At 44.6% G+C, this 27,345-nt stretch overlaps 1 protein-coding gene across 1 annotated transcript; it reads right to left on the bottom strand.

The window, feature by feature from the left end:
• Positions 1-8,877: 8,877 nt before the first annotated feature.
• On the bottom strand, positions 8,878-27,336 carry GSG1L2 (GSG1 like 2). The gene is made up of 5 exons (XM_028124948.1): positions 27,027-27,336; positions 18,828-18,875; positions 17,600-17,752; positions 15,723-15,834; positions 8,878-9,136 (listed from the first exon to the last, which is right to left on the bottom strand). Exons 1-5 carry the CDS (start codon positions 27,334-27,336, stop codon positions 8,878-8,880), a joined length of 882 nt encoding a protein of 293 aa, XP_027980749.1.
• Positions 27,337-27,345: the final 9 nt, after the last annotated feature.

Raw genomic sequence — 27,345 nt, 5'->3', positions numbered from 1 at the left:
CAAGCAAGGTGCAAAGGCCCTGAGGCAGAATATGCTTGGGATTCCCAAGGAGCAGCAAGGAGGCCAGTGCGTGGGAGCAGAGTGGCAGTAGTAGGTGAGCAGGATGAGGTTAGACAGCAGCTGAGAGCTTACATATCTTTAAAATTTTTTTTTTATTTAAGTGTAATTAACATGTAATGTCATATTAGTTTCAGGTGTACAACATACTGATTTAACAATTCTAGATATTACTCAGTGCTCACCTTGATAAGTGTGGTCACCATCTGTCACCATATAGTGTTATTACAATATTACTGACTGTATTCCCTATTCTGTGGTTCTCATCTCCATGACTTATTTATTTTATAACTGGAAGTTTGTGCCTCTGAGTCCCTTTTCTCTATTTTGCCCATCCTCCTACGCAACGCCCTCTGGAGACCACCAGTTTGTTCTCTGTATTTAAGAGTTTGGTTTTGCAGGGCAGCTGGGTGGCTCCGTTGGTTAAGTGTCTGCCTTTGGCTAGGGTCGTGATCTCCAGGTCCTGGGAAGGAGCCCCACGTCGGGCTCCCTGTTGAGCAAGGGGTCTGCTCCTCCCTCTGCCTCTCCCTAGCGCTTGTGCTCTCGCTCTGTCTCTCTCAAACAAATAAAATCCAAAACAAAACATTTAAAAAAAGAGAGTTTGGTTTTGTTTGTTTTGGGTTTTAGATCCCACATATAAGTGAAATCATGTGGTATTTGTTTTTCTCTGACTTATCGCACTTAACATCATACCCTCAAGATCTACCCATGTTGCCACAAATGGCAAGATTTCATTCTTTTTAATGGCTGAACAATATTCCATTGTGTGTGTGTATATATATATACATATATATATACACACACACCACATCTTCTTTATCCATTCATCTATCAATGGACACCTAGGTGGCTTCCATCTCTTGGCCATCATAAATAATGCTGCAGTAGACATAGGGGCACATATATCTTTTCAAATTAGCGTTTTTGTTTTCTTTGGGCCCAATACCCCTTAGTGAAATTACTGGATTGTATGATAAATCTATTTATAAGTTTTTGAGGAACCTCCATACTGTTTTCCACGGTGGCTGCACCAAGTGACACTCCCACCAACAGTGCACAAGCGTTCCTTTTTCTCTACATCTTCACCAACACTTGTTGTTTCTTATCTTTTTGACAGTAGCCATTCTAACAGGTGTTAGATGATGTCTCATGTGGCTTTGATTTGCCTTTGCCTGATGGTGAGTAATGTTGAGCGTCTTATCATGTGTTTGTTGGAGGGCCTACATATCTTGTAGGACATGATTAGAATTTTGGCTTTTGCTCTAAATGAGATGGTAATCCTTGGAGTGTTCAGAGGAGAGAAAAGATGTGATTTGACTTTCAGGTATACCTGTTGTACTGGGAATAGGTTGTGTGAGGACAAGAATGGAAGTAGAGAGGCCAGCTGGAGACTTTTGCAACAGTAACCCAGGTAAGCAGTGATGCTGGCCTTGGTTTGTCTTCATTGGTAGCAGTCAAGGTGGTGAGAAATGCCTGGATTCAGACATATTTGAAGGTACAGCAGACAGGATTTGCTCATAGGTAGGATAAAGGGGAATAAAGGAAAGAGAAGAGTCAAGATCACTCCAAGATTTGTTTTAAGTAGGCTCCATACCCAGCGTGGAGCCCAACATGGGGCCTGAACTCATGACCCTGAGATCAAGACCCAAGCTGAGACCAAGACTGACTGAGCCACCCAGTCACCTCTACTCTAAGATTTTGACTTGAGTGACTAATAGGATAAAGTTACTATTAATTTTTCTTCCTTCCAACCATTCTTCCTTCCTTCTTGCTTTCTTTCTTCTTCTTCTTCTTCTTCTTCTTCTTTTTTTTTTTTTTTGCATTGGATAAGGCTGCAGGAGGCAGAGATTGGGGATGTGGGTGAATTACAAGTTCTTTTTTGTCTATGTTAATTTAGAAACCCTGTTAAATCTAAGTGGGGGTGTTGAGTAGGGAGCTGGGAAAGCCAGTCTGGAGGCATGTCCAGGTAAGAGACGTCTAGGCTCAGGTTTTACATTTGGGAGGTATCACAGGTTGGTGGTATTGCCAGGCATACAATGGGATGAGGTCACCTAAGACATGAGTGTGGACAGGGGGAGATTGGAGGGTTGTGCTCTTTGGTACTCCAACATCCAGAGGTTGAGGACTTGAAGGAGGGTCATCAAAGGAGACTGAAGAAACGTGGCCAGTGTGCTGGGAGAAACTCAAGAGAGCGTTGTCCTGGGGGTCCAGTGAAGACAGTGTTTGAAGAGGGGAAGTGACCATTTGCATCTGATACTGCTTATTGGTCATGTGAGATAAGGTCTGAGAGGTGACCTTGACGTTAGTAGTGGGGAGCTGTTGGTGACATTGACAGGAACTTCTGTGTGAAGATTATCATGAATTCGGTTCTCCTTCAGACTTACTGTCAGTGGTTCTGCAACAAGCCAGCCTGTGGCTCCAAGGTGGCTCATGATCCACCCAAATTGCCCGCACTTTCTGCTTTGACAACACAGTGTTCTGCACAATTTGACATTTGGATGACAGCCTCACCATGTCTCCATGGTGGCTCATGATCCACCCAAATTGCCCGCACCTTCTGCTTTGACAACACAGTCTTCTGCACAATTTGACATTTGGATGACAGCCTCACCATGTCTAAGAGATGCCCGGGGCCACTGGCTACAGGATCCTCGGAGCTTGAATAATGTTAGGCAGCTACCACTTTGGCCCATGACACTGGCGATGGGGAAGAGGCTCCAAGGTGGCTCATGATCCACCCAAATTGCCCGCACCTTCTGCTTTGACAACACAGTCTTCTGCACAATTTGACATTTGGATGACAGCCTCACCATGTCTAAGAGATGCCCGGGGCCACCGGCTACAAGATCCTCGGAGCTTGAATAATGTTAGGCAGCTACCACTTTGGCCCATGACACTGGCGATGGGGAAGAGGCAGCACAAGATGGTGGGATCTCAGGCGTGGAACTATGGTTGGGCTCAGACACAGCTCTCGGGGGAACTTTAGTTGTACCAGTGAAAACTCACATCTGCTAAGAGTGGTGGGGATTTCCTTTTCTTTCAGCTTGACTGCCGCAGACAAGGGAAATCCCAACCAAAATCACCCTCTTCAGTCAACAGAGAGATTCTTGCTCCAAATCCCAGTCTACCTTATGGTTAGGAGTGAAGCCTAAGGATTTGCCTGACCCTGAAATAATGGTATTTTCTAGCCCAAGAATTGAGAACTAAGACCGAGCAGGGTGAATGTGCATCTGTGGGGTTGGGGGCCATCCTGGAAAATCTGGGGTGTGAAAATCAGAGTCTTCTCCTCAGGAGCCTCTTCAGTCCCCTTGGTTCCAAGCAGAAGCCATGTTTCAAGCCATGAGTGTAGCTTCAGATTGCCCTAACCCATCTCTGGATCAGAGGAAAGTGCTCCCTCAGTGGCTTCCTCCCTGCATTTCCAACCCCTTTACTCCTCCGCCAAGAAGCCCCAGGGCCCTGCCCTTCCACAGTCCCACCTGGGGAGCGAGGAGGAGACAAGAGGATTTGTCTCTCACTCTGCCCCCAGAAAGGCAGCGTGATGGGCTTGGAATCCATCTGTGCTGAAGTCCAAATCTCAGTTCTGCTCTTGACTTGTGTGCAGCCTCAGGTGCACACTTATAAACCTGAACCTCACAGCAGTCTTCTGGAAATGCAAGCACTAATACTACTACCTTCATCATCGTGCAGAGATAGAATATAAGAGGTGACGTGCATACAACACCCAGAAGGGGTCTGGCCCATCACTGCACCTGATGGTCTGAGTTTCTCCCTTCGCCTTGGCAATTTTTTTCCCTCACCTGTATTTGTTCATCTCATTGCCTTATCTCAGTGCATGTCAGCACCCATTCCTGAGGACCCTGGGCAAGGCTCGGTGGTGAAGGGAGCCAGGGCGAAGTCAGGAAACATGTGTGCACATACTTCCATAACCAGGACATTGTTGGGTCTGTCACCTCCTCACCCCCCATGCGTGTTCTCTGGGCTGAAACACAGGTCCTGTTAGCTCGATCCTTCTTTCCAGACAAGACCAGCACTTGTTTTGCTGCTTAAAACTGCTTCCACTCCTGAGCTCCCTTTGGAAGAGTGGGTGCTCCCAATGCCTGGAGGCAACATCGCGGGGGTAACAGGGCTGTTCAAGAAGAGAAGCAAGGGATGGGCCAGGATGGTGGATCGTTGGACTCGCCAGACATATTTAAAAAATTGGAATATTCAGCCTTAAAAAGGAAGGACATTCTAACACCTGTTACCAGATGGATGAACCTTGAGGACATTGTCCTGAGTGAAATAAGCCAGTCACAAAAGGACAAATACTGTGTGATTCCTCTTATAGGAGGTACCAGAGTGTCAAAGTCATAGAGACAGAAAGCAGAATGGTGGTACCAGGGGCCGGGGGAGGGGACTGTACGGAGTTAATGTTGAATGGGGACAGAGTTTCACTTTGGCAAGTTGACAAGACTTCCAGAGACCGATGGTGGTGATGGTTGCACAGCAGAATGTGCTCCATGCCGTTGAACTGTGCACTTAAAAATAGTTAAGCTGGGGCACCTGAGTGGCTCAGATGGTTAAGCGTCTGCCTTCGGCTCAGGTCGTGATCCCAGGGTTCTGGGATCGAGTTCCGCGTCGGGCTCCCTGCTCAGCGGGGAGCCTGCTTCTCCCTCTGCCTCTCTCTCTCTCTCTGTCTCTCATGAATAAATAGATGAAATCGTTTTTTAAAAAAATAGTTAAGATGGTAAATTTTATATGTAGTTTACCATAATAGAAAAATTGGTTAAAAAATTGTCCGACCTCGTTTGAGGAGACAATCTGAATCTAAGATGATGGCCATTCATATAATATGTGAAGCCAAGTCGGCTCAGGTCATGACTGCAGGGTCCTGGGATTGAGCCCCCACATTGGGCCCCTTGCTCAGCAGGGAGTCTGCTTCTTCCTCTCCCACTCCCCCTGCTTGTGCATGCTCTCTCTCTCCCTGTCAAGAAAATAAATAAAATCTTAAAAAAGATAAAATAAAATGTGAAGCCAGACAAGACCCTTTCATCTGTAGTTTGTGGATACAGATGTGCACAGTAAATGTGCATAACTGTGCATAGAAGTGACTTCTGGATGGTGGTTATGACCTGGGAGAGAGAAGGAGGAAGAGATGGGGAGAGGATGTGAGGTGTTCATTATATCTCTTCAACATATTTCCTTTCTTCTTTAAAAAACAGAGATCTGTGGCAACCATGACAGAGCATTTACTTCTGTTCCATCGACCAGTGCCTGCGTGCACCTCTGTTACACCAGCTCATGTATATTAAAATATTTCCTAGTTGAAAAGAGAAAATAAAGTAGAATAACCAAACAAAGGGAGAAGAAGATGGATCCTGTCTGACATCCTTATAACCTCGCCTGACCTCCAAACTCTTCTGTTTTCAGATTGCTACCTTCTTTTCTTCTGTGTTTTCACTGTGCAAAAGATCTCTCTCCTGCTTTGTGTGACAAATAAAAAAAAAAAAAAAAAATCCCCAGGATTTCATGCCCCACCCAGATATTCTGTCTCTCTGATGTAGCACAGTTGACTTAACAAAAGTGAATGATATTGTTGGTCAACCACCAAGTGATGGACATGTCCCTTAAACTTTAACCTTGGCTGTTTTCCAATCTCTCCCAACCTTCTTCCTGGGGAACAACACTAAATTGTTTCTGTAGGGCCAGGGTATGGTGTCTTGGGTTCGGGGCCGTGTTCTCAGCCACACTTGTATTTCCATGACACACCCAGTGCTTTTTACATATATGTACACCTCACAGCGTTTAGGGAGTGAACAACACTGACATGAGCAAACATGACACATCTCACTAGGTAGGCCTACTAACTTTATTCTGGTCTTCAAAGAAGTCCCTCTCGGCCCAGACTACCCAGCTGTGATTCCCCAAGAGGATTTGTCTGATGACAGCAATGAGGCTAAGTTGTCAATTCTATGAAAACAATCAGTAAAACAGACTCAGGGCCAATCAAAGAGTTTAGGCTCACCTGAGATTTCTGCTTTTCTCGGTTCTTCATCTGTGAACACCTTGTTTATTCTTGCCCGAGCACTGGGAGTAGCTGTCACCCTTCTTTGCCACCCACCTTGTAAAGGGAGATATGGACCCTTTGCCTCTGAGTCCCCCCAAGCCTGGTTGGGAAAGACCATGGAGAGTCGTTGTTGGCTGCTTCTCATGATGGGTTTGTTAGAATTCTTGACACTCTGGAAACTGCCTTGTCTGTGCAATAAGTAGGCAGTAGATATGGACTGGTTCTCTAACAACTGACCCCGAATGGGCATCTTGCTAATACCAGAAAAGAGCAAAGCTTGAGTCCTTACTTCTAGGAGGAATGGCGTGGTGCCTGGAACACTCTAGACACCTGATAAAAGTTACTGAATGGTTGACTAAGGATGGATGGTGTCCAAACTAAAAATGATTGGTTTTAATCATTTAAAACCAATGATTTTGGTTTTGGCACTCATTCGATCCTGGCTTTCTCCTGGACATGGTCACTGAGATTTCGTTGTTGTTTCCCCAACTCATCGGCAAGGGCTCAGACTCTATCTTGTTTCCTTAAATACTCACAGGACCTGACACAGTGCTTTGCACACGGCAGATCTGAACAGTTAATCTTCCTATTGTGTTTACTAGGTGTCGAGTATTATTCTAAGAACGTCACACATCCTAATGCACTTAGTCCTCACAATCCTTGAAATAGGGAAGATTATTCTCTCATTTTACAGATGAGAAATCTGAAGCGCAGAGAGACAAATGACTCACCCAAGGACAAGGCGAGGAGCTAGGGTTTCTAGTCAGGCGCTCTGGTTCCAGAATCCATGCCCTAAATCATAAACTGCATTAATATCTACAAAGTACTAAAAAATAAAAAGGTCTATTTGATAGTGTATATATATATCTTCATATGATATTCTTTCTCTCTAGACACACATATATACACACACACACATTCGTCTGAGGGTTTTCTACTTGCTAACCACTGTTTCAAATGTTGGGAGAGGTACAGAGAACAGTCCTTGCCATAGAGAAGTAATTTAAAATCTTGAAGAGGGGAACAGATATATAGATTATTTCAGGACTAAGGAATCAAAATCCACCTAGGTCTGTCTTAGAGCAAAGCTAGATGAAAATGAGACACCGTGGCTCTGTTTCTTGATCTCAGGGGTGGTTGGTTACAAGGCGACATACACTGTCTGAAAATTCACTAAGCTGTACACTTAGGGTTTGTGTGTTCTTAGGGTTATGTATGTTGTATTGTAATAAAATCAACATTTAAAGCATTTAAAAGGAAGAAAGGTGCCTTGGGAGCTCAGAGGATGTAGCAAAGAAATTCATTTCTTCTTTGGCACCTGCAGCCACATTCTACATAGATACGTTTGGTTTTGCTTTGCTGTTTAAAAGAGAACCGAGTGTCTCTGTGAACATTTCTGGCATGTTTCCTTCTCTCTAGGATCAGACTCTGATTTGATATTGTGACAGTGACACAGGATCTACCTACATGGATACACAGGGGTGACAAACCGTAGAAAATAACCCATATACTATGGAGGGCAGAAGCCACTGGGTACAGACCCCCTTGCTCCAGGTGAAGAAATGGCCCAGGGGAATCTCAGCACGCCTTTCTGAGTTGGGCTTATTCTGACAAAATTCCATTTTGCATCTCTTCAAATATGCTGGGTTCAACAAAACATAAAATCCCTTGGGACCATCATTTGTTAGACGGGTACTTGACTAGAGCCCCAAACATGAAGAAGTTAGCTGATTTCCCCTTATTCTGTGAGCGTATAAATACAGTTTAGCATAAGTAGATTGAGTGATTTTATTTGAAACATTCAGGGGGCTTGTGTTTTTTTCCCCCAGAAATAATGTGTTACTAAACATACACTTTTTAAAAAAATGAATCTAAGTTAAGACATATTTGGGGTTATTATAATTTAGCAGTTTATTTTTTTCCCAAAAACCCAAATTATGTGTCTAACAACCTGTGGCCTCAATAATATGTTAGTTTAAAATACAAGATAAACATATAATATTGTAACTGAACACATTAGGAAACATGCAGAACACCACTGCTTCAAACAAAACTCGCACATTTAGCAATGGTTACTTTTAGAAGCAAAGTGCCTGGCAATTTAAGCACAACAATTCCAACATTTGTTCTACTTAATTGTGATAAGATGTCATTCCATTCGACTGTTCTCATTTTGTTTTATCATTTGATTATCCTTCCAAGTGGATTCTACTATAGGTAGAAATGAGGAAATTGCGAAGAAAATATATATTTAAAGTAACACAAAACCAATTCCTTAAATTTAAATTTGTGCTTTCTTAATTAAAATAACAGAGAGAGTATGGGATAGTCACACATACCATCAGTTTGTGTGTGTTCATTAAGGGAAAATTTTCTGGACTCTTCTGTCAACAAACAAATGTGGGCAATACATTTCACACCCTTTGTAGTTAGAACCTTGCTTTCCCCTTTCTTCAACTTCTCTTACCGTTAGTGCTTACATGTTCCCTCTTCTTTGGTTACCCTTATTAAGCCCACTGTCGTGAAAGCTTGAGATGCTCATTTATACTAGAGTGTCAATGGTTGATATCTTCTGTAAGCGTAATCTCACTTAAAGACACTGACATTTTACCAGGAATCATTAGCTGAAGCCAAAGCTGTTTAATAAAGGGTAAGATGGTAGGTAGAAAGTTTACCTGGACCACAGCCTTCTGAAGCCCACCCCAGAGATGTTCATTGTGGACATAAGTGTCTGGCTTGCCTGCCTATGCAGATTTGATAGCCACAAGCACTGGTTAGCACATGGACACTTTGCCTGGGTCACTTGGTGGCAGGTGCTCTGACACACTCACGAGGGCATGTCCGTCAGGGCTGGGAGCAGCTTTTGTTTCCCAAACACTTTCCAAAGCCTTGGGTTCTGGGAAGTTTTGTTGAGAGTGCCGACTGCCCTTCTGTATCCTCTGCTTCTCTATGAACTCCCAGCGGGCTGCTGTGTATCTGTTCATGGCCATGACCGACACAGCCATGCAGAGGGCAAAGGAACCCCACGCGAGGCTGTCAACAAAAGGCACAGTTAGGAAGGAGCAGGAAAGAGGCTGTGGTTCCAGGGTTTCCTGCTGGTGGTCAGTCTGGTGAAAAACCAGTTCCTCTTTCCACCCAGTTTGGACCTGGACTTTGGATCACAAATTTCAGAGACCAGCCAATAGTGTCGCTGTAGCCCAGTGGTTAAGAGAACGGACTTTGGGGTCATTGTGCTAAGTTTGCACTGTGGGTTTGCACCTATCTCTTATGAGCTATGCACCCTTGAGCTGGTGACTTCATCTCTCTGGATCAGGTTCATCATCTGCAAAACTTGACTAATAGTAACAGCACACACAGGGTGGTTGTGAGGAATTCAATGAACTAATGCTGGGGAGTACTCAGCATAGTATCTGCTAACATAACAGTGTTGCTTTTAGTTGCGGTGGTGGTTGGCTCTAACCCAGGGTACGACATTGGTGTTGTTACTTTCTGTCTCTACCCTCTGGAAGCCTGTTGCATTCTGATATGATGATCTATACTTTTCACCTTCTACAGAACCCAGTGGAATGGTTGCTGAGAAAGAACCTCTGCCAGCTGGCATTTGTGTGTTTTCAGGGGGTGAAATTCCCAGGTAAAATAGAAGTCCCCTTATCCAATTACTTACAAAGAAACCTACCCATAACTAATTTCTAAATCCACTCTAGAGCTTCCAATCATCCTTAAATATAACTTGACATCAAAGATACCAACATCTCAATCACAAGAGGAAAGTCAGAAAGAACTCAAATACATGGAGGCTAAAGAGCATCCTACTAAAGAATGAATGGGTCAACCAGGAAATTAAAGAAGAATTTAAAAAATTCATGGAAACCAATGAAAATGAAAACACAACTGTTCAAAATCTCTGGGATACAGCAAAGGCAGTCCTGAGAGGAAAGTATATAGCAATACAAGCCTTTCTCAAGAAACAAGAAAGGTCTCAAATACACAACCTAACCTTACACCTAAAGGAGCTGGAGAAAGAACAGCAAATAAAGCCTAAACCCAGCAGGAGAAGAGAAATCATAAAGATCAGAGCAGAAATCAATGAAATAGAAACCAAAAGAACAGTAGAACAGATCCACGAAACTAGGAGCTGGTTCTTTGAAAGAATTAACAAGATTGATCAACCCCTGGCCAGACTGATCAAAAAGAAAAGAGAAATGACCCAAATCAACAAAATCATGAACGAAAGAGGAGAGATCACAACCAACACCAAAGAAATACAAACAATTATAAGAACATATTATGAGCAACTCTATGCCAGCAAATTAGATAACCTGGAAGAAATGGGTGCATTCCTAGAGATGTATCAACTACCAAAATTGAACCAGGAAGAAATAGAAAGCCTGAACAGACCTATAACCACTAAGGAAATTAAAGCAGTCATCCAAAATCTCCCAACAAACAAAAGCCCAGGGCCAGATGGCTTCCCAGGGGAATTCTATCAGACATTTCAAGAAGAATTAATACCTATTCTCCTGAAACTGTTCCAAAAAATAGAAATGGAAGGAAAACTTCCGAACTCATTTTATGAGGCCACCATTACCTTGATCCCAAAACCAGACAAAGATCCCATCAAAAAGGAGAATTACAGACCAATATCCTTGATGAACATGGATGCAAAAATTCTCACCAAAAATACTAGCCAATAGGATCCAACAGTACATTAAAAGGATTATTCACCACGACCAAGTGGGATTTATCCCTGGGCTGCAAGGCTGGTTCAACATCCGCAAATCAATCAACGTGATACAATACATTAACAAAAGAAAGAACAAGAATCATATGATCCTCTCAATAGATGCAGAAAAAGCATTTGACAAAGTACAGCATCCTTTCTTGCTCAAAACTCTTCAGAGTATAGGGATAGAGAGTACCTACCTCAATATCATAAAAGCCATCTATGAAAAACCTACAGCGAATATCATTCTCAATGGGGAAAAGCTGAGAGCTTTTCCCCTAAGGTCAGGAACGCGGCAGGGATGTCCACTCTCACCACTGCTATTCAACATAGTACTAGAAGTCCTAGCCACAGCAATCAGACAACAAAAAGAAATCAAAGGCATCCAAATCGGCAAAGAGGAAGTCAAACTCTCACTCTTTGCAGATGATATGATACTGTATGTGGAAAACCCAAAAGACTCCACCCCAAAACTGCTAGAACTCATACAGGAATTCAGTCAAGTATCAGGCTATAAAATCAATGCACAGAAATCAGTGGCATTCCTATACACCAACAACAAGACAGAAGAGAGACAAATCAAGGAGTCGATACCATTTACAATTGCACCCAAAACCATAAGATACCTAGGAATAAATTTAACCAAAGAGACAAAGGATCTGTACTCAGAAAACTAGAAAATACTCAGGAAAGAAATTGAAGAAGACACAAAGAAATGGAAAAACGTTCCATGCTCATGGATTGGAAGAACAAACGTTGTGAAGATGTCAGTGCTACCTAGAGCAATCTACACATTCAATGCAATCCCCATCAAAATACCATCCACCTTTTTCAAAGAAATGGAACAAATAATCCTGAAATTTGTATGGCACCAGAAGAGACCCCGAATAGCCAGAGGAATCTTGAAAAAGAAAAGCAAAGCCGGCGGCATCACAATTCCGGACTTCCAGCTCTATTACAAAGCTGTCATCATCAAGACAGTATGGTACTGGCACAAAAACAGACACATAGATCAATGGAACAGAATCGAGAGCCCAGAAATGGACCCTCAACTCTATGGTCAACTCATCTTTGACAAAGCAGGAAAGAATGTCCAATGGCAAAAAGACAGTCTCTTCAACAAATGGTGTTGGGAAAATTGGACAGCCACATGCAGAAGAATGAAACTGGACCACTTCCTTACACCACACACAAAAATAGACTCCAGTGGTTGAAAGACCTAAACGTGAGACAGGAGTCCATCAAAATCCTAAAGGAGAACACAGGCAGCAACCTCTTCCACCTCAGCCACAGCAACTTCTTCCTAGAAACATCGCCAAAGGCAAGGGAAGCCAGGGCAAAAATGAACTATTGGGATTTCATCAAGATAAAAAGCTTTTGCACAGCAAAAGAAACAGTCCACAAAACCAAAAGACAACCGACAGAATGGGAGAAAATATTTGCAAATGACATATCAGATAAAGGGCTAGTATCCAAAATCTATAAAGAACTTATCAAACTCCACACCCAAAGAACAAATAATCCAATCAAGAATTGGGCAGAAGACATGAACAGACATTTCTCCAAAGAAGACATCCAAATGGCCAACAGACACATGAAAAAGTGCTCCACATCGCTCAGCATCAGGGAAATCCAAATCAAAACCTCAATGAGATACCACCTCACACCCGTCAGAATGGCTAAAATCAACAAGTCAGGAAACAACAGAAGTTGGCGGGGATGTGGAGAAAGGGGAACCCTCCTACACTGTTGGTGGGAATGCAAGCTGGTGCAACCACTCTGGAAAACAGTATGGGGGTTCCTCAAACAGTTGAAAATAGAGCTACCATACGATCCAGCAATTGCACTACTGGGTATTTACCACAAAGATACAAATGTAGGGATCCGAAGGGTACGTGCACCCCAATGTTTATAGCAGCAATGTCCACAACAGCCAAACTGTGGAAAGAGCCAAGATGTCCATCAACAGATGAATGGACAAAGAAGATGTGGTATATATATTCAATGGAATATTATGCAGCCATCAAAAGGAATGAGATCTTGCCATTTGCAACGACGTGGATGGAACTGGAGGGTGTTATGCTGAGTGAAATAAGTCAATCAGAGAAAGACATGTATCATATGACCTCACTGAAATGAGGAATTCTTAATCTCAGGAAACAAACTGAGGGTTGCTGGAGTGGTGGGGGGTGGGAGGGATGGGGTGGCTGGGTGATAGACATTGGGGAGACATTGGGGTGATAGACATATGGTGAGCACTGTGAATTGTACAAGACTGATGAATCACGGATTTGTACTTCTGAAACAAATAATGCAATATATGTTAAGAAAAAAAAAGAAGATAGCAGGAGGGGAAGAATGAAGGGGAGTAAGTCAGAGGGAGAGACGAACCATGAGAGAGGATGGACTCTGAAAAACAAACTGAGGTTTCTAGAGGGGAGGGGGTTGGGGGGATGGGTTAGCCTGGTGATGGGTATTAAAGAGGGCACGTTCTGCGTGGAGCACTGGGTGTTATGCACAAACAATGAATCATGGAACACTACATCAAAAACTAATGATGTAATGTATGGTGATTAACATAACAATAAAAATTTATTTAAAAAAAAAGATACTAACATCTAGAGGAAAGGTCCAACAGTAAACAGAAAAAAAAGGGGGGAATCTAAAGAAAAGAGATAGCACAAGGAACAGAAGAAAACAGCAACCAGAAGAAAACCCTTTGATCACTACCTGCAGAGAGATATGAAAGATGCTGCATGAACAAGGCAAGATCAGAATATATGAAAAAGAAACAACTAGAAAACAAGAAAGACCTTTTGGAAATTCAAGTAAGATCCAACAATAATTCAATAGGAAAGTTAGATGACAAAGAGAGGAACATTTTCAGAAAAGATTACAAAAAGAAGGAGCTAGAAAATGTGAGGGATACGATGACATCTAGATGATTAATCCAAGAGTCTCGATATTGAACTAACAAGAAGTTTCTAAAGAGAACAGAAAGCTAAGGAATGGAAATAATCAATGAAATAATAACAGAAAAAATCCCCAGAATTCTAGGACATGAATATTCAGATTGAAGGACCCATCAAACACAGGAAAGAAGAATGAAAGTGAATGAAAGATTTCCCCTCCGAGGTGCATTATCCTGACATTTCTTAACACCAGTAATAAAGAGTAGAAAACACCAGCTTACCTATAACAGAACATGAATCAGAAGAGTATGGAAATCTTCCCAGAATCAGTAAGTTCTAGAAGGAAATGGAACCACACCTTCACATTTTTCAGGGAAAATGATTTTCAACAAAGGATTCTACACTCTGCCAAACTATCAATCAAATATGGAGCATTGAATAAGTACCTTTCCAAATATGCCAGAAATAAAATAATTTCTCCCTCACTGGGGGATGTGCCCCCACAAAATGTGAATGCAAACTAAGTAAGATAATGATATGGGACCTAGGAAACAGCTCTCCAGTACAAAAGAGTGGCAAAGGGAAGTGTCATGTGGCACGCCTCAGAATAGCCATCCCGAGTGGAGAGAAAGATGGGGGGCTTTGGTGGGGTTAGAGGAGTGGAACAGGGAGAGACAGAAGTGAGAGATTGCTATGTTTATGCTATTTGATTTTTTTAAAAGATTTTATATTTAAGCAATCTCTGCACCCAATATGGGGCTCAAACTCACGTCCCCAAGATCAAGAGTTGCGTGCTCTACATACTGAGCCACCCAGGTGCCCCCTGTTTAATACTCTTTGATTTTTAAAAACTATTTGCATCTATTTCTTTGATTAAGAGTTAAGTAATTACAAGTAATTGGAAATGAAACAAAATGATATTGGAAACAAGTAGACCATTCTACAGACTCCTTTGATGTTTGGGATCTACTTCAACCCACAGCATCAATTGGCCATAGTTGTTGGCCCACCTGACATTGATCTGAGCTCTAGTGCAGCTGGGTTCTCCACTGTGTCCAGCACCGGTGACGTCACCTCAGAAACAATGATGTCTGGAAGGAGGCAACTAAAGTGACACACAGGTCAAGGGAATGCTGTGATGCTACAAAGAAATGTTTGTAAAAAACAAATAACTTCTTCAGGCTGGGACACAAACTGAGAAGAGTACAAAATCTAATAAATCATGGAGGTAACCGTATCACGGACATGTTCACCAAACCCTAGAATGGCAACATGAGGGAGTAAACCTAGAATGTGTTATTTGTTTTACAAAGAGAAAAGTAACATAAGAGATTGTTATACAGGATGAAAATGTACGTGTGTGTGTGTGTGTGTGTGTGTGTGTGTGTGTGTGTACAAAACTGCAGCACAAGAGGGCACATTCTGCATGGAGCACTGGGTGTTACGAACAAACAATGAATCATGGAACACTACACCAAAACAAATGATGTAATATATGGCGATTAACATAACAATAAAAAATTTAAAAAAAACTGCAGCAGTACTTTGGATATCCATATCAAAAAGAACCGCTGTGATCTTATATGGCATGGCTGAGTCTTTCCATTAAGAGACAGAACTTTTATGTCCTGGCTTTGTCCATTAGAAACTGGGGCTGGGTCTCCCAACACTGAAGTATTTACTAAGCATTATTACTCGGGACTTTCCCCCCAAGCTGTGTTTAAGAATGGAAGAACATCAGTGTCTCTGTGGCTTGAGGACTTAACTCTGGGTCAAAGATTTTACCAAACCTAATCTCTTTAAATGCCTATGAATGCATGAGACAAGTATCATCCCTTCACAGAGGAGAGAGCGGGGCTACAGAATGGTTAAGAAATTCATCCAAAGTCAGATGGCGGAATGATGGCCAAGGTCCGTAGTCCTACAAAATCTGTGTGCATCCCTGACAGCCCATCAGGACTTGAGCGCCACGGCCAGAACTCACCAGTAGGACCAGCCATAGTCCCACGTCTGAGGCTTCCAATCTTCTGGTCCAAGGTTCACAGTGATTTGAAAAATGGTTGTGTACATCATGTGGGCCACCATGCTGAGAACCCCTGCATAAGGAGAGCTCTGTGAGCCAGAGTTAAGAATGGAGTTTCTCTACCTTATGTGAGTTGGATGAAAGAAAGCCAGAAGCATCCTGCTTGAGTCCTTTCAAGCCTTCATGTTTCACATACGCACTAATTCCTTATTTTCATGAATTCACACAGTGGCCAGGTCATTCCTCCCATGACCAACTCTCCCCAGTCTATAATACCCCTGTCTCCCTATGCTCAGAGGCTCCGATGTTCCATTCTCTCTTTCCCAGCACAGATGAGGGGTCCTTGAGCTACATTTGACCTAACGCCACATTCTACAGTCTTCTATCATGTTGTTCTTTTTCAGGTGGATGATTTGCTAAGGCTTCAACACTGGGATACTTTAGATAAAAATCTGAGTGTGTTCTGGCCACACTAGACTCACGTGGCAGTAATCAGGAGGAACAGAAATCAGCTGCCAATGGGATTTTCTTTCCTTTGTAAGTGTCTTGGTTTTTTTGCCTGCAGACCCCCGAAGACTTTTTTTCCCATAGGTTTGGAGGATATGTTGAGGATTTGAGTGCACTGTGTCTATTTTTCCAGGTACTTGGAGGGAGCTTTCTATACACAGAGTTTGGTCTTCTGTTCAAGAAAGCTTTCTTGAATTTTACTTTTAAACCCTAGTTTCATTGTTTTGTCTTTCTTTTTGCAGGGACTCTAATTACACATATGGTGTTTTAATTTAATAAATGTATGGCAACTGGCGGCCAGTTAGGGATTGGCTTCAGGGGCCCGAATAGAAACAGTTTTAATTGGTGGGGGCAATTATATGTTAATAGGGCTGGCTAAAGTCCTTGTGATGTAAATCCTCAAACATTTTACCTGACATTGTGTTCGCAGTCAAAACTGATCAGACATCCAGAAAGAAGCCTACTGTCATGATCCTGGGGGGCCCTCGGGGATGCCAGAACCTGGGGAAGTCTCCAAGCATCCATGGCCAGGCTCTTTGCTATGAAGATCCATAAATTTGATTTTATCATCCTATTCACTGATGATAAGGCTTGGGAAAGACGCCTGACACTTATCAAGCACAGAAGTGAGCTCCCAGTTGGGCTGATGCACTATTAACAGAGCTTCAATATCGGACAGAGAATCGAAGGAAGTCATTTGTTTGGGGTTCTTCTCTTGATGGAAAGGCCAACTCAGGAGACCAAATGAAGTTGCTCTAAAAGTTGCTTGGAGGACACAGAAACCGCCCCCCCCCAAAAGGGTGTTCTTCATTCTTATATGTACACCAAACTTGGATGATGATTTTTAACAAGTGACCATTTCTTGCATTCTTACTACATACTAGGTGCATTCTTACCTAGTCATCACCATAGTCTTTTGAGAGAGCTGGCTCAGAGAGGTTGAGTGACTTGCCTGGGGTCACACAGCCATTAGGTAGCAGGGATTTGAATCCAGGCAGAATTTTTCATGCATAACCACTCTACTAAATAAGGCAATTTCTGTTCTCAGAGCCAGTGTATCTCCTTCCCAGAGTTGTGATAAAGACACAGTAAGACATTTTATTCTCCAAGCCTCATGCCTACCCCGTGTCTTTTCATCAGTCACCCAAAGCATCATTGCTTTCCCCCCAATGGGGTTAACTCAGTGACTTCTTCGGTAGACCAGCCAGCTGTCTTGATGAACTGGCCATCGACAGAAAAGAGCCAGCCTGCACTTTGGCTGAAGCTCTGTCCCTCCGACTGGGGCAGGGTGTGGGGAGTCAGCCTGTCTGAATACTGCCGTGGGCAAGTACCTGCGAGCACCATGAGGATGGCCACAGATGCGTCCATCCTGAGCAAGTGGAACCCAGAGCCATGATAACTCACTCTGGAGCCCAGGAGGACGGCACTTGTCAACAACAGAAGGATATTCAGGATTTCGGCCCCAATGGACAACCACAGAACACCTGCAAAAATGTGAGAATGTCAGAGATGCTGAGCATTGGGAATTCAGAAGTACCGCCATGTCTAGCCCTTTGATTTAGTTCACTTCTAAAACAAAAGAAATAAATAAAAAATTAAAAATAAAAACCAAACACCAAGGGGTAAAAAAAAAACCCCACAGCTACGTCTGTTGAATCTGGAAAGTTGGCAGTCACAGAGGGCTCCTTGGGGTTGAGAGAGGATTGTGTAAATATTGTCCTTTGCTGGGAGGGAAAAGAAATAGAATAAGAGTCTGATGCGAAGACATAGAGATGCTGGGGGGCTTTATTCTCTAGCTCCAAAGCTAATGAGTTGTTTAGATTTCACCAGAAGACTTTATCTTTGTCTTTTTTTAAAAAAGATACCACGCTTAAACAAGAGGACAGAGATGTGTGAGAGTTTAAGAGCCCTGGTTAGAGATCCCAAAACCTTGTTTGTTTCTATGTGAGCCAATTATTTGCCCTCTGGAGGGGATCCCACCTGCAGCTCCAAGGAACTGTGTTGGGGGTGGGTGCGAGTGGGTCAGGAGGAGAGGGAGGGAAGCTAATGTTTCTGGAAGTCCTCCAGTAGAGCAAGCTAGGTGCTGGGGACCCAGCAGTGGAGGAAACAGGCGTGATGCCTGCCTTCACAAAACCTTTATTCCTGCTGGGGAAACAGATACGGAGAAAGTCATCACGGATTTGATGAGTGTTATGTGGACAAAGTGCTGTAGTTAGTGGTGGCTGGAGCTCATCTCTTCTCAGCCCTGCATCTACCTTGTGTTGGTAGTTTGCAGTGAGCCACGGCGGGAGTATTCATACTCTGGGAAACAGCTAACACTACGCATCGGGCCTTCCCGCCGGCAAAATGGGTGGTTTGACATTTCCCAGCACCACGGACTATAGGGCACGTGGAGAGAGCCAGCAGTTCTAACTTTTGGATTTGACTTTGTGGTAAAACCATAAATAACTCTCTCATCTTTTCCGGCGTCCCCACAAAAACAATAAGGTTATCCAAATTGTGGACAGAAAAAATTATCCAAATTGTGGCTGGTGGACAGAACATGAGTAAGGTATTTACCTTGTTCTTCAGCTGGTATTATACTCTGGAAACTCCTACACTTTTCACCTAGAACCCAAGGAGAATATAGTCGTAAGTAGGAGTAGCTGTGACAATTAGCGACAGACTGCGTTACTGTCTATCCCGGGTCCTGTTGAACAAGGATTGGGGAACATGGCAGATTGCTTTATTGTTCATAGACGTGTAGTGCCCCCCCCCCCCCAAGCCACCCCACAGGAGCATGATTCAATCCCATCCCATCCCGTGAGTCCAGGCTTGGCCATATGACTTTCTTTGGCCACTGAATAGGGAGCTGCTGTGAGATGGGTCACTTCTGGTCAGAAGCTTTAAGAGCCAATGGACTGCCCACTGGTTCTTGTTTCCCTGCCTCTGCGATCACAGAAGCACACGTCTGGATGGAATCTCTATCAGCCTGGGTCCCTGAATTGCTGTGGGGACGACTCACTCCTTGCCGACCTGAAAAATCCACACAGAATGAACTAGGAATGAATTTGTGGACTTAAACCACTGGGATTTGGGGGTTGTTCGTTATTGCAGCATAATCTAGCCCATCTGGACTGATACTGCGAGCCTGAGACCAGGGGTTCTCAACTTCCCCAACAGCATCCATTATGGTGTGAGCCTCAGATAGTTTGTTTCCAGTTAGAGGGAAAGTAACAAAGTTGGTACTGATTTTTTAAAAAATGAATTAGAGCAGGGGCGCCTGGGTGGCTCAGTCGGTTAAGCATCCAACTCTTGATTTCGGCTCAGGTCATGATCTCAGCATCTTCCTGGGCTGCCAGGAACTAAAACAGGGCAAGGCAGGGCACAGATCATTGACTCTTCAAAGGAATGGTTCTCTTGTCCCTAAAACAGGTTCAGTAGTCCCTGCAGTAGCCTCTCTTTGAAGATTTAATGACATAGCACGGCACTGAAATCCCACTGAAATAAATGACTTCCGCCCAGGCCCTATTTGCATGTGATTAGCACACATCATTATTAATTATAATAGACTCTAAGTACCCTGAGGGCCAGGATCACAGCACCTGCCTTTGCTGGAAGTTTTCAGGGACAGAAATAAGCTCAGGGGAGCATCTTTCGACGGTGGAAATCACTTCTCTTTCGGAGGAGAGAAAATCCCAGATAAGTCCCCTATTCAAGAGCCTACTGTGGCTCCCTATTCCTCCAGCACTGAGTCAGAATTCCTCTTCTTTTATGGCCAGCCTCCTCTACCTGTCCTCCCAACACTGAGCTCTTCCCTTGGCTTCACTTTCCACCCTGGTCAGGCTCATGCGGGAAGGATCCTATGCATGAGCAGGTGCACACTCATGGCAGTGCTTGTCTAAAGACCATAATCCTTGAGATTTGCTGTGCTTGTCCTCATGCAACTCCAAGTGCCCTGGGGCCTCATTGCTTTGCACGTCTGCGGTGCACTCTGCTGGGCTAGAGGAGAAAGAGAAACAAAGCCTGGGTTTATGATAAAGCCATTTGCTTGAGCCGCCCTGTTGGGATACTTTCTCACCTGTCACATAACCATCCACAACAAACATTTTACACAGCTGGGGGTGAGGACGACAGCCTTGGGGACCCATCTGCTGATCTAAAGCCACAGGGGCCTCTTCAGCTTTTTAATTAAGTCAACTTTGGATTGAGGCGATGGGTCCGTTATCCTCGCAGATTCTGTGATTTTGGGCAGTGCCTGTGATGTTATGGTCACAGTCCCCCAAATTTGTCCACGTCCCCCTGGTTCTACCAAGGAGGCCCCCACAGCATGGGGGGACATCTCTACATTCACACGCTGCTCTCAGAGAGATTTCCTACTCTAAACCTTGCTCTCTCATACAAGTCCTCCAATGAGAAAGTTTGCAAGTATTTGGTGAACTGCCTGACACTTTTTTTTTTTTTTTGGAGTGTTTCATTATCCATAAAGGCAAGTACCCATAGCCTTTGACAGATTTGGAGGCCAGGCTCAGACAGGTTGGTAGAGTCAGAATCGGAAACCGGGCTCTCCCACCTGAGACCCCGTATCCTTTTGCGTAGCACCACCTGCTGTCTTTCTACCTAATTCGTGGGGGAGTCATCGTCTATGTTGCCTTCCCAAGAGGCCTGCCCTTTGTCACAGGAATAAAGAGGGGGCCCGGTACAGAACGAGGGGCGGGGCAGAGAGAAAGGGGAGCCAGCCAAGGAGATTAGGAGAATTCACCAAAGCTCTGAAGTCTGAGGTCAGCCTGGGCAAAGAGTCAGGCCATAGTGAGACCCTGATTAATTTGAATCCTCAGAAATGGTGTTCCTTTTGAATGAGGCCAGCAGGATTAAAAGGAAAAATCTTCATAAATCCCACGAAGCCAGAGAGGCGGGTGTTACATAGCTCGGCGGCAAGGGCTTCACCAGCCAAGTGGGGCGACAAGCCAGCTTGGGACACGGTGGCCAGGTCCCCAGCGCTGGGCTCTCCCATCCCTGCCGGCTCATCCTCCACTCCTACCCCCCGTGGGGTGCCCAGGCCCCTCTGTCCTTGACCTTTTGGGAGTTTAGCAGAACAGTGAAGAATTGGAAACCAGCACATTTTGTTGACTCATTGCTTCGTCATTTCAGAGGAGGGAATCAGGGGCGCCGCCCCCCTTGAAAGACACCCTGGCAACAGGAACAGGGATAGGTGGCTTGAGCAGGGGATGTCCCCAGATCGCACTCCAGGCAAGGACTCCCTGGAGGGCCAGTTTTTTTTGTTGTTGTTGTTGTTGGGTTTTTTTTTGTTTGTTTGTTTTTTAAAGATTTTATTTATTTATTTGACACACAGAGAGAGATAGCGAGAGAGAGAGAGAGAGAGAGAGGGAGAGAGAGGGAGAGAGCACAAGCAGGGGGAGCGGCAGGCAGAGGGAGAAGCAGGCTTCCTGCATGAGCAGGGAGCCCGATGTGGGGCTCGATCCCAGGACCCTGGGATCATGACCCGAGCTGAAGGCAGCGGTTTAACCAACTGAGCCACCCAGGTGCCCCTGGAGGGTCAGCTTTTGCAGGGAGGGAGATGAAGCTGATTCAGAAGGAAAATATCCATGAGACCTCATGGTGCCACAGAGCTGGGGGTGGTTGGGCTTCCCGAGGCCCCTTTCCTGGGCTTATTTGGATCAAGGGGCACTCTCTCCAGGCTGGAGTGCTTACTGGTAGGTCTCCTGAGCAGCCCACGCCCCTTCTGACCCTCTCTCCGAGCACCATTTGGGTGCCTTCCTATTCACCTCCAGCTATAATCCTTTTCTTTCAGGTACCCCGAATCTCCCAGGCACTTGTGATAAATTACACTAAGAGCAGATGTTTGTGTGGAGTGATCTTTAACTGGGGGCCCCAGGCTATATTCTGCTGCAGACGTACTTTCTCGGGCCGATGCAATATTTTCAAGATACTTTTTTTTTAAGATTATTCATTAATTTATTTATTTGAGAGAGAGAGAGATTGAGTGGGGGGGAGGGTCAGGGAGAGAGAGAGAATCCGAAGCAGACGCCCTGCTGAGTATGGAGCCTGATGTGGGGCTGGATCCCACGACTGCAAGATCATGAGCTGAGCTGAAACCAAGAGTCAGAGGTTCAACCGACTGAGCCACCCAGGTCCCCCTTCAAGATACTTTAAAACTGGGAATTTTCACATGGAAATACAAATATCTTACTTCCCTTGAGGAATCAGAGGTTCTGACAACACCGAGCACTTAAGTCCATGTGGCCATAAAGCTGAGCTGAGCAAGGGGCTGCCCCCTTGAGCTGGGGATGAGGTGTCAAGGTCATTGGCATTCCCTGACGGCCTTGCTCCATTCGCTTCTGTTACCACCTTCTGTGGGCATTGGTTTCGACCTGTGATGAATATCTTCTGTTTTATTCTCTTGTATGTTTGCTATTACTTTAGTTATTATTTAATAAAAACTTAATTCTAAACTTTTTGCTCTGGGGCTATCTTGTAACCTGTGAGGGTGATCACGTTTCTCTTAAAGGAAAAAAAAAAAGGTGTTCTGGAGAAGATGTCCTCCTCTTGGTTTTTAATAAAGTGATGACAATATTTAGAGACTGTGGTTTACCCAGACAACTTTATTATAATAGGAAACATATTAAAATGTGAGCAGGGACGCCCGGGTGGCTCAGTTGGTTGGGCGTCTGCCTTCAGCTCGGGTCATGATCCCAGTGCCCTGGGATCGAGTCCCACATCGGGCTCCTTGCTCAGCAGGGAGCCTGCTTCTCCCTCTGCCTGCAGCTCCCCCTGCTTGTACCCTTGCTAACTCTCTCGCCCATGCTCTCTCTCTCTCTAACAAATAAATAAAATCTAAAAAAAAAAAAAAATGTGAGCAGAGGTTTCTTGGATTGATGGACACAAATGTACGTATTGGCAATTATAAGACAATTGCCTTTCAATTAAGTTTTGGGCATGTTTGGCGGGGGGAACGGGGAGTCTGGGTTAAGAAATCTGAGCTCTATGTCTTGCTCTACCAGAATCTAACTGTTCAGTCTTCAAGGGGGCACTTTTGCCTCTAGATCTCGATTTTCCCATCTACAAAATGCACCTATTGTTTTAGGTAAGTCTTTAACAAAGAATGTTCCTCCGAGCAGACTCTTTCTCCGGTGTCAACTGATTTTGGGAAACCCTGGGATATGTAATACATAGTAAACAGTCTTCTTTATTGTGAGACTTCTTAGAAATTTTAATATGTTAATGTGCATTGCGAATTTTCAAGAAGAAAATGTAATATGCAACACTACATTTTTTTACATTTTACATTTACATTACAACAATTTTTTTTGACGGTCGAGAAAATTTTATTTAATTTTTACAAAAAACATCTCAAAAGGCATCTCTCGGGGGGGGTCATCTATGAGAAAATCCAGCAAAGCACTGGTTAAAGTCTTTTTCTGGCCTGACATCAAGTGTATAAGATGCACATAAATCCGAAAGGGGTTAAGAATGACACTCTTTACTTCTACTTGGCTTTGTGCATGAAGCACTGAGAACCTCAACCCTCCTTAGAATTCAGCCTGTGCTCCTGACAATATATTTAAAAACCTTTTAGTGGTGTGATCCATGAGAAGGCGGTGTGTGTGTGTGTGTGTGTGTGTGTGTGTGTGTGTGTTAGTAAACACACTCTGCATTAGCAGAAGTGCCAAGGAGACTCCTGGTCTCTAGAGGAAGAAGTTTGAAAGACCCTCACACAGCCATTGGCCCCTGTTTTAGGTCGAGAAGGCCCCCTCCCCCGACCTGGTAATAGTTTTTTATCAGAAAGCTCAGGGACAGTTTATATCATCTATCTGCACAGTGTTTGTGTGAATATGTCAGGCATGTGCCATATGCCAGTAGACAGTTTGCACCTGCTTCCAGCCCTGCCTGAAGCCCCTAGCTTTGACATCATTTAAGAGATGAGGCTTCCAGTCCCTGAAAAGCCCAGACTTCCCTTGAGTCCAACCCCTGCAGAATCCTTTCTCCCCGTTCCCTGGTCATTGGGGAAGCAGCTCCCAACTGTCTAATTTTCTAATTCCTGCCCTCAGGTTCAGGTTCCACTGTGGCCCAACCTCCCCTAACATTACAGAAGCTTCTAATTTTCTTCAGTTAGGTTTTTCTTTCCAGGGAACATCGTCTTGCTCAGTTCCTTGTCCTGGAGTGACCGTGACCTTGTGTTGCAGGGGAGGAGAAGCTGCCTCAGGTGACACTGAAGAGCCATGTGAGTTAAATTCTTCCACCCTGCCTTGTGTTCTAATGCAAATACCAGAACTGTTCTGCCTCAGAACTTTGCTCACTCTGTCCTGTCTGCCTGGAATAGCCTCAACCCTAATCTCCATCTATTAAAATCATAGTCCTGCTTGGAGGTCTGGGTACCGTGACCACCTCCTTTATGAAGACTTTGCCGTGCCCAGAGCTGTAAGGAACTTCTCCGTTCTTTCTATTCCCATATCATAGGTCAATCTTTGTGATAACCATTATCATCTTTTTCCTTGTTTTAGTTTCATCTCAGGTCTCACCACTGTGGCTCACTCGCCTTTCTATCTTTCCATTCTCCTAGCACATTCTTGCTGTGCTTAACAAGGAAATGGCTTTTAGCAAATTTATTCCATGCTGCTTTGAGTGCCCTCTTTCCAGAGGGCTTTGCTATATCCTAGGTCATGTTTCTCTGACTTTGGTGTGTGTCTTAATCACCAGGGGAGCTTATTAGAAATATAGATAACACCAGATGGAAAGGAGAGCTGAGAGGAATAAAAAGCAATTGCTATGAGGATGAGAAAAGAAAAGGCAATTAGGAACTCCAGGAAAAGCAAAAAGCTGTACAAGAAATTTAATGTAATGATAGCACCTCTTTGATTCTGTGATGAACAATATTATTTATTATTTGTTTATTGATTTATTAGGAAGATGGCAGAACAGGTGTGGGATGTAGTGGTATGAGAAATTTAGCCTTATCTATTATGGCAGGAACTCAATAAATAACGTCTTACATGAAGACAGCACACGGTTTTTGAAACATGGAAGCAAATACCAGAAGAAACAACTAAGCTAAAAGTGGTTTCCTTGAAGGGTGGGCCTAGGTTATGAAGCTGGAGGGCAGCAGGGGACTGTTGGTTTTCCTTATAAGCGTTTCAAAATGACTTTTATCTCTTATCCATGTGTAAATATTACCTTGGTTAAACATATTTTTTTTAAAAAAGGACTTGTAGATTTCTAGACCCCATCCAAGACCTACTGAATCAGGATCTCCAGGGCTGGGCACCTGGATTTGTACTAACTTCCTGGGCGACTATCATGCACAGCAAACATTTGATAGCCCGTGTGATGCTCACATGCAGCTCTGGAAATTGAAGTAGGCAGTCCTCAGATGGGGACTTGGAAGGGGAGTGGACGTCTCCAAGCAACTTGCCTATGGAAACTGCATAGTTTCCAAACTGAAAATCTGAGACTGCCTTTGGTGCCCTCCAGAATGCGGGATCGTGAGCCTCCTGTGCCTGTTTGTGGGGGTAGAGAGAGCGGACGTATAGGAAGATAGCTGCACTCCCCAGAGGACAGGGGTGGGGACGTGCTTCTGGTAGGCTTAGCTCTAGGTGCTGTGGCAGTGTATGCGCCACACTTAAAGCAAAGGCCATACGCACTGACTGGGACATGAAAAAGAATAAGACTAGGCCCTGCCCTTCTGTGGCCCCCACTGGGACAGGATGGAGGGGGTAAGCAGCATATCAGAGGGTTCCTACTTGGAGTCTTTTACTTAGACCTCAGGAATAAACCACTAATGTTACGAGGATGGGAAAAGGCAGTTAGAAACTCCAGGGAAAGTAAAAAGCCGGTCAAGAGATTTAACGTGTTAAGCCCAAGATCAAGAGAGAAATGGGGATGGGGGGGTCTCTCCTTTCCACTTTGAGGGGTGTGCTTTCTTAGCAGGAAGGGAAGAGCATCCTGGCCCCAAGCATGGGCTTGGGTTTGCAGCCAGGCTACCTGACACTGGGGAGTCCAGGTCCTCCTTCCTCTGTTCCTTAGGTGGTAAAAAAATAAATTTTTTTCCCTGATATATAAGAGCTCCAAATACCAACCCTTCCCCTCCCTCTGCTCTCTCGTCTCTCCCCCTCCCCCATTTCCCTCACCACCATTCTGCCAAACCCATAGAAGCTCAAAAGATCAGAGCTTCGTAATAATACGGTGAGAAAGGGGTTGGGCTTACCAGCCATGTGACCTGAAACTCGGAGCCTCAGTTTCCTCATTTGTGAGCCGAGGAAACAATACTACTCTGCAGGGTTATTTCAAGGGTTTCCAGAGACAAAGGTCTAGCTTGTTAAGGAATCTTACTTCTGGTAGCTGCTCCACAGAGGGGGTTCCCTTCCCACCGATGATGATAAAAGTCAGTTTTCTAAGAGAACCTGCCATTCCAAGACCCCCTTAAAAGTGCAAAGGCGCAGTTTAGAGTCGGACGGGGCCACTTCAGGTTCTCTAGGGATCGGGTGACAGTAGCAAATGGTAAAAGCGAGTGTTTATTAACACATTGCAGCAAGCACTGTTGCAAGACCGTGAACACAGTCATTCAATCTTTATAATGACTCTGGGTCACGAGTACCACTATCCTTCCTATTTTACAGCCGAGAAAACAGGCTCAGAGAGGTGAAGAAGCTTGCCCAAGGACACAGAGGCAGTCGGTGGCTGAGCTGGGACTCAGAGCCAGGTAGCGCGGCTCCAAAATTCCTGCACCTGTCACCCACCCCCGTCCGCTGCGGCCGTGCTCACCTGTGCTGCCGAGGCTCTCCTCACAGGACTGCCAGAGCCCCACGTGGAACCTGCACTGGATGAACTTGTCGTCCCCCGTCTCCCAAATGTACTGGACAGCCTGGCTCCCGTTGTCCCTCCTGCCACCGCTGCCGTGGCCCCCGCTGAAGTGAATGCAGTGCAGCCTGCCCGGCTGGTCCCGGCACAGAGGCTTTGCCACCCTCCGGGTCCCCTCGCACCAGTGGGTGCTGACCATGGCGGCAAGGGAGAAGGCCAGGGCGAGGCAGACGGGGAGGAGGGTCAGCACCTGCTGCCGCCTGGCCCTGTCCATGGCTGGAGG

The sequence above is a fragment of the Eumetopias jubatus genome, unplaced genomic scaffold, assembly GCF_037043125.1.
Source record: "Eumetopias jubatus isolate StellerSeaLion01/CBP00866 unplaced genomic scaffold, mEumJub1_p1.0 scaffold_10, whole genome shotgun sequence".
Classification (NCBI taxonomy): domain Eukaryota; kingdom Metazoa; phylum Chordata; class Mammalia; order Carnivora; family Otariidae; genus Eumetopias; species Eumetopias jubatus.
This window is presented reverse-complemented; position numbering and strand designations above follow the sequence as displayed.

What these genes read in the sequence shown, in the direction of transcription:
- GSG1L2 (XM_028124948.1), bottom strand. Translation starts at nt 27,336, where the DNA reads ATGGACAGGGCCAGGCGGCAGCAGGTGCTGACCCTCCTCCCCGTCTGC. An exon ending in AATACCAGCTGAAGAACAAG is followed by an intron (nt 17,753 to 18,827) that starts GTAAATACCTTA and finishes ACATTTTTGCAG; the next exon opens with GTGTTCTGTGGTTGTCCATT. An exon ending in CATCCTCATGGTGCTCGCAG is followed by an intron (nt 15,835 to 17,599) that starts GTACTTGCCCAC and finishes CTCCTTATGCAG; the next exon opens with GGGTTCTCAGCATGGTGGCC.